The 15,378-nt window shown below is 34.9% G+C and overlaps 1 protein-coding gene across 1 annotated transcript; it reads right to left on the bottom strand.

The window, feature by feature from the left end:
- Positions 1-5,239: 5,239 nt before the first annotated feature.
- On the bottom strand, positions 5,240-12,077 carry LOC135842956 (uncharacterized). The gene is made up of 5 exons (XM_065360652.1): positions 11,905-12,077; positions 11,268-11,414; positions 11,007-11,156; positions 5,622-5,765; positions 5,240-5,448 (listed from the first exon to the last, which is right to left on the bottom strand). Exons 1-5 carry the CDS (start codon positions 11,977-11,979, stop codon positions 5,341-5,343), a joined length of 624 nt encoding a protein of 207 aa, XP_065216724.1. The 5' UTR covers positions 11,980-12,077; the 3' UTR covers positions 5,240-5,340.
- Between the last annotated feature and the right edge of the window lie 3,301 nt (positions 12,078-15,378).

Below are 15,378 nucleotides of genomic sequence, written 5' to 3'. Positions count from 1 at the left end.
GATTTCAGATTTCGAGACTTTGGATTTTGAGATTTTGGTTTTGGAGATTTCAGATTATGAGGTTCAAGATTTTGAAATTTCAGATTTTGAGATATGAGATTTTGAAATTTCAAATTACATATGAGATTTTGGATTTTGACCTATCAGATTTCAGCTTTTGGATTTTGAGATTTCAGATTTTGAGATTTTGTGATATCGAATTTTGAGGTTTTGGTTTTTGAAATTTCAGATTTTGAGATTTCAGTTTTGGAGATCTCAGATTTTGAGATTTTAAATTATGAGATATTGTTAGAGGGTAAAATGACCATAAGCCTACTGCATGGTAGGTAGTGTTGTTTCCTAGAAATATCCCTAAGAGTACTTCTCATAAATACTCTATAGAATACATACCCCAGTTATTGCCTATGGGCGTGAGTAGGAAAGTATTGCTTTATGCTCTAAACAGATGTTCACACTCACCATAAATAACAACACAAGGAATAGTTGAACAATATATAATGTATGTAATATTATACAACACTATTTACATGATACAGTTAGCCGTTAGTCTACATCTATGAATGTATACTATCTAGTTAACATGAAATACTTTACTTAACCTAATACACTCGAGTGGTGTATGCTAAAAGGTGTTCTCTGATTAGAACTCCCAATTATACTCTAGTTAGTATAGTCTTACCTTGATGAAGAGGAGATGGGTCTAATCATCTCTGATAATGGTCTTTAAATACTAGCACTACACTAACTAAATAATAACTGAAGTAATTAACACTAAAACACTTAACAACTCGAGAGTAAAACTTATGTATACTTAAATGACTGCATTAACCGATTAACTGTGAATAACATAACCCGGGTGCACTTAAAGCTCTTTAATACAAGTATGGAAATAGATTATGCTCTCAAGAAAGTCTTAGCATTTTACGTATGTATTACGTACTGCGCATGGCAGGTTGGTGTCGTCACGCGGTGGAGGTGGGTGGAGCAACCAATGGGGTGCAACGTTGTACGTGAACAGCTGATTTGATGCTTGCTCGCGCACTGCGCAGTACGTAAAACTTACGTAAAATCCTATGACTTTCTTAAGAGTATAATCTATTTCCATACTTGTATTAAAGAGCTTTAGGTGCACTCGGATACATTACTGGCATTCTATACAACGCAGTGTTACCATGTGGGTTCCCCTAAACATCCCACATATGGCATAGGAGTATAGGAGTATATCACAATATGAGATTCTGAAATTTCAGATTTTTATATTTCAGATTTTAAGCTTTTGAATTTTGAGATTTCAGATTTTGAGATATCAAATTTTGATAGTTTGGTTTTTAAAATTTCAGATTTTGAGATTTCTGTTTTGGAAATTTCAAATTTTGACATTTTAGATTTTGAGTTTTGCTTTAGGAAATTTCAGATTTTGTGATATGAAATTTTGAATTTTCAGTTTTGAGATTTTGAAATTTCGGATTTTGAGATTTTGGTTTTGGAGATTTCGGATTATGAGGTTCAAGATTTTAAAATTTCAGATTTTGAGATATGAGATTTTGAAATTTTAGATTACCTATGAGATTTTGGATTTTGAGATTTCAGATTTGAGCTATTGGATTTTGAGATTTCAGATTTGAGCTTTTGAATCTTGAGATTTCAGATTTTGAAATTTTGGCTTTTGCAGATTATGAGATCTTGGATTTTTAGATTTAAGATTTGAGCTTTTGGATTTTGAGATTTCAGATTTTAAGATTTTAGCTTTTGAGAGTTTGTGATATCGAATTTTCAGATTTTGGTTTCTGAAATTTCAGATTTAGAGATTTCAGTTTTGGAGATCTCAGATTTTGAGATTTTGAATTATGAGATACTGAAATTTTGGATTTTGATACTTCAGATTTTAAGCTTTTGAATTTTGAGATTTCAGATTTTGAGATATCAAATTTTCAGAGTTTGGCTTTTGAAATTTCAGATTTTGAGCTTTTGGATTTTGAGATTTATAAAATTCAAATTTTGACCTTTCAGGTTTTAAGATTTTCGTTTTGGAAATTTGAAAATTTTGACATTTCAGATTTTGAGTTTTGGTTTAGGAAATTGCAGATTTTGTGATATGAGATTTTGAAATTTCAGATATTGAAATTTTAATTTCAGATTTTGTGATATGAAATTTTGAACTTTCAGATTTTGAGATTTTGAAATTTCAGATTTTGAGAATTTGAAATTTCGGATTTTGAGATTTTGAAATTTCGGATTTTGAGATTTTGGTTTTGGAAATTTCGGATTATGAGGTTCAAGATTTTGAAATTTCAGATTTTGAGATATGAGATTTTGAAATTTTAAATTACCTATGAGATTTTGGATTTTGAGATTCCAGATTTGAGCTTTTGGATTTTGAGATTTCAGATTTTGGGATTTCAGCTATTGAGATTTTGTGATATCGAATTTTCGGATTTTTGTTTTAGAAATTTCAGATTTTTAGATTTCAGTTTTGGAGATCTCAGATTTTGAGATTTTGAATTATGAGATATGAGATTCTGAAATTTCAGTTTTCGATATTTCAGATTTTGAGGTTTCAGATCTTGAGATATCAAATTTTGAGAGTTTGGTTTTTGAAATTTCAGATTTTGAGCTTTTGGATTTTGAGATTTTGAAATTTCAAATTTTGACCTTTCAGATTTTGAGATTTCGGCTTTTGAGATTTGAGATTTTGAGATATATGAGATTTCGAAATTTCAGATTTTGAGTTTTGAGATTTCAAGTTACATATCAGATTTTGAGCTTTTGGATTTTGAGATTTGAGATTTTAGATTTCGAGATATTAAATTTGGAAATTTCAGATTTTGTGGTTTGAGGTTTTGAGATTTTGGTTTTTGAGATTTCAGACTTTAAGCCTTTGGATTATGAATTTTATGATTTGTTCGTCTCGATTTTTCATTTCCCAATTCCCCTCATCACAAAAATTGTTCCTCTCAAATCCCGAAATTTTCAAAGGAGGGTGCTAGGTACCTATTTTAACACCAATCCTAACTGTAACGCTTGTATGTAGTTAAGCTTGTAGGTTAGGTAGGTATGTACGTAATACGTATGTAGTTGTCGAGTTATGATTCTTTCAAAAAATTTTTATATTGTTTAATGTTTCAAATCAATGAGAAATTCTGATTGCTTCCGATAGAGTCGATGCATTTCGCATGTGGTTTTTGTTTACACGCAATAGAAAATCGAACAATTTGCTATTTATTTAGCGAAAATTTATTGCGTAGAACTGGTCATAAATAATTTGAAGCGAAAAAAAAAAAACTGTCGTTTTCCACCTGATATTGCTGTTCCTAAGTGGTTGTATTTACGTCAAAAATGCACACGTGTGGTAATTCCTGTACTGGATTTTCGATCCAAAATATTCATTAATTCATTACTTCGGATGAACTTGAATGATTTTTTGTGCAATTCAATCGTTATTGTTAAACTTGATAAATACCAGAGTAGGTAATCAGTTTTCGATTGTAATTGTAATTCGATCGTGCATTATTATTATCATAGACATACATATTATTATGCTTGGAAAATTTTTAAAAGCTTCGATCTTCAGTATTTTAGTTATTTTTTTGTTAAATGTTAATCGAATCAATTGTGTTGTTCCACAACCTCCGTCAAATGTGAGTTGAACTTACCTACCTAAGTACCTACATAAATGTGTACCTATCTGGAGTGGGGTACGAGGTAAAATTTGAAAAATACATTGGTAGATACCTTATCTTTTTATTCCATTTTTTCCAACAGAATCATCAACCGAGTGCTACACCCCCAGGTCAACTAACCGGTGGACCAAATGGCATGCTTCATTTATCTCCAAACCATATTTCCAAAGTGAATTATTTTATATATTAAACTTGAAATGATTACATAGGTAGGTATGTTCTAATAAACTGTTGACCTAGGTATTCTTCTTGTTGAATTTTGTATAAATTTAATTGTAAAGTTTATAATTTATACGTACGTATTCAAATCCTGAATAATAATAATAATAAAAAAAAACAATATTAGAAATTTTCTATCGCAGTACTTACCCACTGCATGCCGACCCATTTTGAAAATTTCAATGAAAAGTTAGTTAAGCCTTATTAGACTATAATCCATACACGAAAAAGTGCTCTAGAAGTTGATTTTGTATTTCTTTTTTCGGGGACCAAAAAAATGCGCTGCCAAAATGAAGGTACTACCTGCCCCATTCAGAAAAGTGCAATATTCAAATTTTTACTCCGCACAACGGGGGGCTGGGCCCTCAAAAAGGTGGTTTTGAGGACATGGTCGGGACCGAAAAAACTCGACGGAGTTGTGTTGGAGGACTTCTCCCGATACGGAATTATGTGATTTTTTTCCGTGAAACCCTGTACGCAACTGCATTCTATGGCACTTTGAATTCGATTTTTATGCATTTTTGGTTATTTTTGATGGCGGCCATTTTGAATAACATTGAAGCCTCATAGCTCCACCGAAAAAAATCAAAATAATTCCTTTCGAACTGTGAAATCAGTTTTGATCAAAGTATCATAGCTTTGGCGTATAGACACTGGAACTGGAACTACAAGATGAACAACTGCAGGTCACAGCGGTAAGGGGAATCACGTAAAATTTCGTGAAAAGTTTTTCCAAACGGTACCTGTAGAGGCGCTGATCGTCGTTTTCCAACTGGCGGCTACTAGACCACGCGGGTGTTGGCGCGGCAAGGGGAAGTAATAGTTTCAGTGGTTTACTCGCTAGGAGGCGCTGATCGTCGTTTCCCTAATGGACGACGCGGGTGTTGGCGCGGTAAGGGGAATGAAATAACTTTTTACCTGATCCCCTAACGTCTGTGCCCACCAGTTGTTCATCTTGTAGATGTAGTTCCAGTCTATAATTTGGCTGTATGCGCTGCTGAAGTCGAGTACCACGAGACAATGTGAAAATAATTGAAGTACCCCACCCGCCCTCTGAGGGCGCTGGACCAAACTAATTGCGGGTTTCTTACTTATTGGGTAGGTAGAGGTTGTAAAACAAATTTGAGCGGAATCGAAAGACATGACTTTCAGAATCGCATTTTTTTTTGGTTGAATTGACAAGGAATGACCTGAAGACTAAATGCTTGGGAGGTTTCCTCAGGAGGTTATTCATTCTTGAGGGAAATTGAGTAGATACAATGAAACATTTTGTTACTACAAAATACCTACATAGGTAGATACCAACTTTTTCTATGCTTAAGAAAATTCATGCATTAAGCTTCCTGAGTGACGCAGACATTTATTTTATATAATCATAATACAACCTAATTAAATCAAATGAAAATTAAAGAAACAAATTCCTCGGAGACTTAACCACTATTTAGCTACAAGAACACACATCGCATTGTAAGTTGTTACTTTTCAATTTTTCACATAAAACGCCTTTGAAATCTCCAGTAGCCTTGTAATTTACATCTTTGTCGTATTTCTGAAAATGTTATAAGAGTACTGGTATTAAAATTTATGGTACCTATCTAAGTATATATTACCTACCTATATTTTATAAAATGTGAAAATCAAGTTTATGAGTAACTATTATTTATGAGAATGGAAACGATGGGTCGATGTGTTGACTACTAGGTATGTTCATTTAATACCCACCGATCCAAATTTAATTCCTGGAACAAATATAGTTTGCCAGTCGTTAATGACTATGTCAAAGAAGTCGTTGCAGTATTTGTCGCCTTTCTTTTCTTTTACGCAAGTTTCTATGGTATCGTAACACATTCCGTTACTGTTTGCGCACTGTTGAAAAAAAAATGATAGCGTATTTAGATCAATATCTAGATAAACTTCAAAAATTTTCATCCTAATAGTTGACTAAATAATTTGATGGTATTAAGGCATTTGAACAAAAATTAATTTGAGTCATTACGCCTCTCAGGGATTGAATATTTCTCAAAAAATGTAAATTTTGATTGCTTATAAGTATGATTGATTTTCGGAACTGAGTTTAAAAATTTGGTCATCACTCAATTTTCACATTTCGAAATTCTAGAACAAAACTGATGTTTTAACTCTTAAAGACCCCTGCTATAATCCTGAGATGTTGTGTAAAAATGCTTTCAATTTCCTGAATTAGATCATCACAAGCATCGCTTTAACCCACAGTTCACCCCCCCCCCCAGCTCCTTAAAGCTGTCTCGTAAGAGAGGTACCGATTTTTTCAATAATCTTCAAAAACCGAGGAAGCAAAAACCCCAATAAGGTCAATGATGGAACTGAATGATAAAGTATCATTAGATGTACTGAATGAGTGAAAGCATAATCCCAAAGAACACCCCACCCCCTTTTGGGGGGCAAATTTTGAAAAAAGTTGGGATAAAATACAGGGACCCATGCTCCATTTTTGGATGAACATATTGATGGTAGAGCTTTCACAAAATTAAATCATAAAAGGCGTGTGCAGGGTGGACCAGAGCGATTTTTTGAAAATTTGATACGCGTGTCTCGATAAAAACCCGAAAAAACAGAGCATGCATAAGCAGACTACATAATATGGAAATATTATCAAGTAGGCTTGAAATGACAGAAAAAAAGTTGAAAGGAATACAAAATGCTCTTAAACGGACAGACGCTCAGAAAATCTACAATCCACCCAGCAAATCCGTTTATCAATCCGTGGATATTCTTTCTTGATATATTTGTCACCAAATAGTTACATCTCGCAAAGGTTAGCAGTAGGATTGTATTTCTACAGAAATATTAAAATATAGGTAGGTAATTATCTACTGCTGTGAACAGCTTTACACAGTCAGATTGCAGCGGTCTTTGGCATTTCATAACAGTCAAGCATTCATGAAGAGGTCACAACCTGTTCTCAATCATGGATGGTGAAGTTCTACAGCATGAAAATTGCATGAGCAGAAGTTGTTGTTTCCAATCATGAGAATGGGTCTAGTTGATGACTACTAGATTTCTCAGAGGGTTCTAGTTTCAGCGTAAAAGCTTTCAACTGCTGTTAGAACTGAAATCTGAACTTCTGAAACTTTTGAACTAGATTCAGAGGATGGTGTAGAACTTCACCATCCATTATCCAGGAGAGGTTGTGACCTCTTCATGAATGCTTGACTGTTATGAAATGCCAAAGACCGCTGCAATCTGACTGTGTAAAGCTTTTCGCAGCAGTAGATAATTCTATTTCAATATTTCTGAAGAAAAACAATCCTACTTAACCTTTGCAAGATGCAACTATTAGGTGACAAATATTGAGAGAGGATGTTGGCCTCAGCAGGAACTACTCAAAAGTTTCAGAAGTTCAGAATTCAGTTCAAACAGCAGTTGAAAGCTTTTATGCTGAAACTAGAACCCTCTGAATCTAGTAGTCATCAACAAGACCCATGCTCATGATTGGAAACAACCCACTTGACAATAGATTCGCTGATAAAAAAAAACCAGTGAAAAAGCCGGCGTAAATTTGCCGTTAAAAAACGCCAGGGTAAAATCGGCTGGTTGTTTAAATACCTAATGCATTAAATCGCTGAATAAAAACCTGAAATCTACAAAAAATTTCTAGCCAGAGCGGCGATCAAACCCAGGACTCCCACTTGCTGATCCAATTCCCTAACCACACAGCTATCATTGCAAGATGAATATTTATGTTTTCAAGCGGTATACATGTACCCCACTTCATACTTTTATTCAATTTTTTAAAAAGAAGTTGCAAATACCCATTGCGCATGTGCACTATAATCGGCGAATAAAAAATAGCTGATTAAAACAACTGTTTTTAATAAAGTAGCCAAGCGACTTTTCACTTGCGAGAACCAGAAGTTTGGCAAATGAAAAATTCTGCCATTCGCTGGTCAAAAACGGCTGTTTAAATGGCTGTTTTTATAAAAAGTAGTTGTTTCTAACTGGCGTCTTTTCTACGGCAAATATACTGTCATTTTTGCGCGCCGCTTAAACGGCAAATGTCTTGTCAAGTGGGAACAACTTCTGCCCATGCAGTTTTCATGATGTAGAACTTCACCATCCATGATTGAGGAGAGGTTGTGACCTCTTCATGAATGCTTGACTGCAATGAAATGCCAAAGAGGCAAAGACCGCTGCAATTTGACTGTGTGAAGCTTTTCATGGCAGTAGATAATTCTATTTCGATATTTCTGTAGAAATACAATCCTACTGCTAACCTTTGCGAGATGTAACTATTTGGTGACAAATATATCAAGAAAGAATATCCACGGATTGATAAACGGATTTGCTGGGTGGATTGTAGATTTTCTGAGCGTCTGTCCGTTTAAGAGCGTTTTGTGTTCCTTTCAACTTTTTTTCTGTCATTTCAAGCCTACTTGATAATATTTCCATATTATGTAGTCTGCTTATGCATGCTCTGTTTTTTTCGGGTTTTTATTGAGACACGCGTATCAAATTTTCAAAAAATCGCTCTGGTCCACCCTGCACACGCCTTTTATGATTTCATTTTGTGAAAGCTCTACCATCAATATGTTCATCCAAAAATGGAGCATGGGTCCCTGTATTTTATCCCAACTTGCCCAACTTTTTTCAAAATTTGCCCCTCAAAAAGGGGTGAGGTGTTCTTTGGGATTATGCTTTCACACATTCAGTACATCTCGTCGTCGTCGTAGTTGCGCTCCTTTACAGGAAATAGCGTATACTTCCATCTATATCAGCTGGTTTCTAGCGTATCTGATAGTTTCTTTCAGGGTCTTACAGGGAGAGTTGGCCGGTGAGTTTGTTGTTAGCATCTCCGATCGTTTCCTCCCTCTTGTAGTCCTTGAATTATCCCCTGTACCGCTAGCATGAAAATACCGTTCTCTCGTATTTTATGAGCTAGATACTTTAGCTTTCTGTTCTTTATATCTTCTACTACGACTTTCCGCTCCTCTCCTATTCTTGCTAATACTTCCTGGTTGGTGATGAAGTCCTTCCATGAGATCCGTAGTAGCCTTCGATAGCACCACATCTCAAAAGCAGATATTTTCTTCTCGTATTCTGCACTCATGGTCCATGTTTCACAGGAATACTTCAGAACGGTCCATACGTAGCATCGCATAACTCTCTTTCTCAGAGCTAGACTCATCGTTCGATTTCCCAGCACATTGGCTAAGTTGTTAAAGGCGCTTTTTGCCATTCCAATCCGTGATTTAATTTCTTTATGATCTCTACCATCATTATTTATCAGCGCTCCAAGGTATCTGAACTGATTTACATTTTCAATTTCTTGAGTTCCAATGTTGATTATCTTCATTCCATATTTTAATCCAGCACTGTTGATTTGGTTGATCATTTTCTGCATCTGCGCTTCTGTTTCAGCAAGGATCACTTTGTCCTCTGCGTAGCTTATTTCATTTATTCTCTTGCCGTTGATCTTGAATCCAGTTTGTTTGATTCGCGCTTCTCTCATTATTTCTTCTGCGTACACGTTGAACAGCCTAGGTGAGAGGGGGCATCCTTGTCTCACACCTCTCTTTATACCAGGCTTGTTAACCGGGTTTTTAACCATTAACCGTAACTGCAAATTAACCGGTAAATTAACCGAAAAAAATTAACCGTAACCAAAAAACCTTTTTTTTTGAAATATCACTAACCATAACCATAACCGTAACTGTTTTCTGAGATCAAAATGAACCATAACCGTAACCTTAACCAAAAATTTTTTAGAAAAAAACCAGTTACAAAATTTTAAAAAATTGAAAAGTGCTGTTTTTTTATTTCTTTTTATTTGTGGTTTTTTTCGATGTGATTTGCAGTGATTTGAAATTTTAATCAAAAAAATGATCAAAAAATAAAATAAAAAAACGTGAATAGAAAGTTCAAAAAATTTGAAACTATAGTTGCATCATACTAATTAGTCATTAAACCATTAACGCTCGATCTTAAATGATATTTTAATGGTAAGAGATGATAAATAATTGTTTCTTGAAAAAATTATTCAATTTTGAATTCAAATGTTACCAGTTTTTCAATTTTTAAACTTCAAAATTTCAAACTCAGAGAGAATTTTTGGAAATTTTCAAATTTTTAACTGTAATTTTAACCATTAACCGAAATTTTAAGCTCAACTGGAAAAATTACCACCAAAAACTGTAACCTTAACCTTAACCCTTAACCGAAAAAAATGATCATCAATAACCGTAACCTGAACCTGAACCATAACTTGAAAAAATGAGTAACCTTAACCGTAACCTTTAACCGAAATTTTGAATTTCTTGTTAAATTTTTAACCGTAACCTTAACCGGAAATATTTTTTTTTCGGTTAACAAGCCTGATCTGAACTGATTTACATTTTCAATTTCTTGAGTTCCAATGTTGATTTTGACCTCCTTGAAGTCTCCTTTTGTAAATCTCATCACCTTGGTCTTGCCTGCATTTATCTTCATTCCATATTTTAATCCAGCACTGTTGATTTGGTTGATCATTTTCTGCATCTGCGCTTCTGTTTCAGCAAGGATCACTTTGTCCTCTGCGTAGCTTATTTCATTTATTCTCTTGCCGTTGATCTTGAATCCAGTTTGTTTGATTCGCGCTTCTCTCATTATTTCTTCTGCGTACACGTTGAACAGCCTAGGTGAGAGGGGGCATCCTTGTCTCACACCTCTCTTTATAGATACCACATCTATTCTCCGAGTACACATCTAATGATACTTTATCATTCAGTTCCATGATTGACCTCATTGGGGTTTTTGCTTCCTCGGTTTTTGAAGATTATTGAAAAAATCAGCACCTCTCTTACGAGACAGCTTTAAGGGGGTGGGGGGGGGGGGGTGAACTGTGGGTTAAAGTGATGCTTGTGATCTAATTCAGGAAATTGAAAGCATTTTTACACAACATCTCAGGATTATAGCAGGGGTCTTTAAGGGTTAAAGAAATTAAGCAAATCGTACCTATAGACTATAGTGACTTGATTTTTTTTTCAAATAGCTAACCTAACTTTTTAATTCAACTTTTCGCGGGAACATTTTCAAAATCTAGGCTAAAAGAAAATCAATAGTTTTTTGTTACTTTTGAAAGCAGCAGCTTACATTTTTAGCGTTCTTTGAAGCAAAATAACACATGACAAATTTCCCCAATTCTTCCTGGTTATCTTTGTATAAAGTTGCAGCGCAAGCGTGAATTTTATCTGCGGCACATTGGCAATCTCCACCACGACATACTAGAACTCCGTTGGCCATCTGTAAAATTTATAAAAATAATGAAATACGTGCTTTCGAATCGGATTGCCTACACGTCACAACCGGTTAGATTTTAATCGTGAAATTTACGAATTTCGGGAAGTAATTTACCGATGATGTGGTACATGGCATGAATCTCCAGCGAATAACGCCACATTTGTTCAACCGGTCGAATAATTGGCGATTCAGTAGCTTCGTAAAGAAAAATGTTGAAGGATCGTGTTCTGTTTCGTATGAAATTACCACGTCAAGTTGTTTCTATTAGAGGATAAAGCTCGATCACGATCACCGCGTTTACATTAATTTAACAAAAATTAACAGTATCTAAATGATACCTACATTTGTGGCGTGAATCGTCGCAAAAAAAGTCGAAAAATGTCGATCAAATTCAGCCAAAACTTTCGTTTTGAGTTGAAAGTTACTCAGAAAATTTTTAGCTTTGAGGATGCTCTTAGAGGGGAAATGTAGACCGTCAAAGAGGGGGAATTTTCGAAGAAAAAAAAATCGCGTTTTTTTGCTCCAGTCTCTCACCAACCTGTTTTGAGAAAAATTGTTCAGTTCTACATGCATCCTCTTTGAAGGTCTGCGTCCCCCTTCCCCCCCAGAGTGGGCACCTTCGAAGCTAAGCATTTTTGTGGGTAATTCTGAAGTTGAAATGAAGGTCTTCGCTGAATTTGGTCAAAATCCGTCGATTTTTTTTTTTTTCGTAGTGTACTGTAATCCAGATAAGTATTTTAAAATCACTTACTTCACTATCGCTTGAAACAAATCCAACCAAAGCGATCACCATTACGAAACATTCTATGAAAACTTCTTTAGCCATTCGACTTGATTTTACTCCAGAAAGACAAAAAAAAAAAAAAAACGAACGAACACCGTTGAACTACTTAATGATCAAAGCGCGGCTGTGTGATTGAGATTCGTACATTTAAAGTGCATTTAAGGTGGTGGAAATCGTCATTAATTATCATCTGCTCCCGGGAGAACGTCAATGGTATTGTTCTAACAAGCACTTGTGTCAATTAGCATTCGACAGATCGGATAGCTGTTTCAAATTTATGGAACATCAATACATAAAATAAGTATTTAATATGACGGCTGCCATTTTCCTCGTTGATTCAGTGTTTTTTAATGTTTGCATTTTTGGGTACCTACCTAATAAATTTTGTGTATTCATTTGGGCGTTCCACGAAACTTCAAAGGAGTTCAATCATTCTAAGTATTCAAATTGATGGAAATTCGATTTTTCCACTCCAAAGAAACATGTTTAGAACCTGAAGAAAACCACGGGGAAAATTTTCAAATTTCTGGAGAAATCCAAAATCACGCCGGAAGCTCCATCATGGCTCAAAATGGTGAAATTCGGATAGGGGGGGGGCTGGGTGTTAGTTCAAGATAAAATATGCAGTCGGTCACTCGCGCAAATTTCAAAAATTTTTCTACGAACAAACATTTTTTGAATTCGGATTTTCAAAAAATGCCACAAAACTGTCCAAAAAGAAAGGGACTCTCAGAGATGCAATAGCCCTACTGAAAGTGATCATTCAGGGAATTTGCAAGTTTTATTGATTACGAAAAGGCATTTGACCTTGTTAACCATGAGAGGATGTTGAAGATCCTAAAGAAGTGCAACGTTGATGACAAAGACGTACGAATAATAAGGAATCTGTACTGGGAACAGAGTGCAAACATCAAAATTGGAAATGTATACCTACTCGGAGAATGGATGTGATATAAAACTAGGTGTGAGGCAGGGATGTCAGCTATCACTTAGGCTGTTCAACTTGTGTGCAGAGGAAATCATGAGAGAAGCAAGAATTGAGAGACGAAACAGTCAACTTCGTAGAGAATCGAAACCAGTTTGCAGAATGAATTTCGGCTTTCCAACTCCATTTGATAAAATTGTGTGGGAATTTCGAGTTTTAAAAATCTGCTGGAGGCTTCAGAACTGCTTAAAATGGTTTTAAAACATTTTCCGATCGATTTGCCATGTAGAAAATAACGTATATCCCAAATTTCAGCTTTCTTGGTCAATTAGGTAAAATTCTAATTTTCCCTCTCATTTTTGGCCTAAATTTGATTTTCAAAAATTCACCAAAAATCGAAAAAGGCGCTTTAGCATTGGAAAGAGGGTACCCCCCGATAAGATAGGCAAAATGCCCTTATCCTCGGATTTCGATGAAACTCACAGGGTATGTTTGGTACGCCCAAAAAATAATTTTGGGCCCATAGCCCGCTCCCCTTCACAATCCCCTCAGCCAGGGGGGCCAAAAAACGCGTTTTTCAAGGGAAAAATTATGTATCAGCGCGTAATTGTGATAAATTTATTCTGTAAACGAATATAGTTAGAGGGTACATGGGGGTATCCTTGAATTTTTTCAGAATTTTTCATCGCATGGGAAGGGAGAAAGAGGGACAAAAGAAAACTTTAAATCGACATTACTCCGGAACGAAAAAACACACCAAAACGATATTTTCATCAAATATACGTAGATATCTTTAGGTCTACATTCTATAGAAGTCATCACCCGGCCATTCGGAGTGGTGCGTCAAGCTCAGAAGCTCAAAAAACTCATTTTCTCCAAAAATATGGACAAATGGCGGAAACTGAAGAGAACCAAGTTGTTCAGCGTGAAAGTTTACCTTAGAATAATTGTGTAATTAAAAATTCATCGCAGAAGTAAGTATTAGTGCTTATTATCAAGATAGCTGAAAGGGTACTTTACAATCCTTCCCTATAGTGACTAAAAACTACCCATCAAAACAAGTGAACACAAAATTTGCACCCCACTTCAAAGTTGAACTGAAAAAATTAAAACAGGAGCTAGAAGATATTCGAGAATTTAGTCAACTAATCCAATCACCATATTTGAGAGAAAAATATAAAGTTAAACTAGACAGCTGCGCCAAGCGCAGCTGTAACAGTGTGAGTAGCTTCTTTAGTTTGGAAAGCGCAACGCAATTTTGGAAAAGAAGCAAAACAAAATTTCAAAAAAAGGCGCAACTTCGAAAAAAGCACAATGCGACTTCAAAATAATAAGCACAATGCGATTTAGAAAAAAATCACAACGCAAATTTCAAAAATAGAACAAGATTCCGAAAAAAATCAAAATACGATTTTAAAAAAAAAGCATAACGCAACTTTTTAAAAAAAACGATTGGAATTTTGAAAGCAGAACGCAATCATGATTAAAAAAAAAATCACAATACGATTATGAAAAAAAAGCACAAAGCAACTTTGGAAAAAAGCAATTGGGATTTTGAAAGCAGAACGCAATGATGATTTAAAAAAAAGCACAACGCGATTTTGAAAAAAGGCACAACGCGAATTTTAGTTTAAAAAAAGCACAACGCGATTTCGAAAAAAAAGCACAACACAATTTTGAAAAAAAAGCACAACGCAATTTTGAAAAAAAGCACAGTGCGAACTTTGAAAAAAGATCAACGCGAATTCTCAAAAAAGCACAAGGCCAACTTTGAAAAAAAGCACAATGCGACTTCGGAAAAAAAAGCACAACGCAAATGTTGAAAAAAAAACAGAACGCGAACTTCAAAAAAAAAGCACAACGCGATTTTGAACGCGATTTTGAAAAAAAAGCACCACGCAATTTTGGAAAAAAAGCACAACACAATTTCGGAAAAAAGCACAACGTGATTTTGAAAAAAAAGCGAACTTTGAAAAAAAGCACAACGCGATTTCAAAAAAAAGCACAATGCAATTTTGAAAAAAAACATGATTTTGAAAAAAAAGCACAACGTGAACTTCAAAAAAAAAAGCACAATGAGGACTTCGAAAAAAAGCACAACACGATTTTGAAAAAAAAGGCACTACGCGAATTTTAGTGAAAAAAAAGCACAACGCGATTTTGAAAAAAAAACACAATGCAAACTTTGAAAAAAAGCTCAACGTGAATTCTGAAAAAAGCACAAGGCCAACTTTGAAAAAAAAGCACAATGCGGATTTTGGAAAAAAAACACCGCGATTTCGAAAAAAAGCACAACGCTATTTCAGAAAAAAAACCACAATGCAAACGTCGAAAAAAAGCACAACGCAAACTTCAAAAAAAAAGCACAACGAGATTTTGAACGCGATTTTGAAAAAAAAAACACCACGCAATTTTGGAAAAAAAAGTACAATACAATTTCAGAAAAAAAGCACAATGTGAACGTTGAAAAAAAACAACTCGAACGTTGGAAAAAAACACAATGCGATTTCAAAAAA

This window comes from Planococcus citri, chromosome 1 (genome assembly GCF_950023065.1).
Source record: "Planococcus citri chromosome 1, ihPlaCitr1.1, whole genome shotgun sequence".
NCBI lineage: Eukaryota > Metazoa > Arthropoda > Insecta > Hemiptera > Pseudococcidae > Planococcus > Planococcus citri.
This window is presented reverse-complemented; position numbering and strand designations above follow the sequence as displayed.

Excerpts from the sequence above, each read along its gene's own strand:
- LOC135842956 (XM_065360652.1), bottom strand. The coding sequence starts at position 11,979 with ATGGCTAAAGAAGTTTTCATAGAATGTTTCGTAATGGTGATCGCTTTG. Across the intron at positions 11,157-11,267 it reads TGCCATGTACCACATCATCG|ATGGCCAACGGAGTTCTAGT; the intron begins GTAAATTACTTC and ends TAAATTTTACAG. Across the intron at positions 5,449-5,621 it reads CAGGAATTAAATTTGGATCG|AAATACGACAAAGATGTAAA; the intron begins GTGGGTATTAAA and ends TAACATTTTCAG.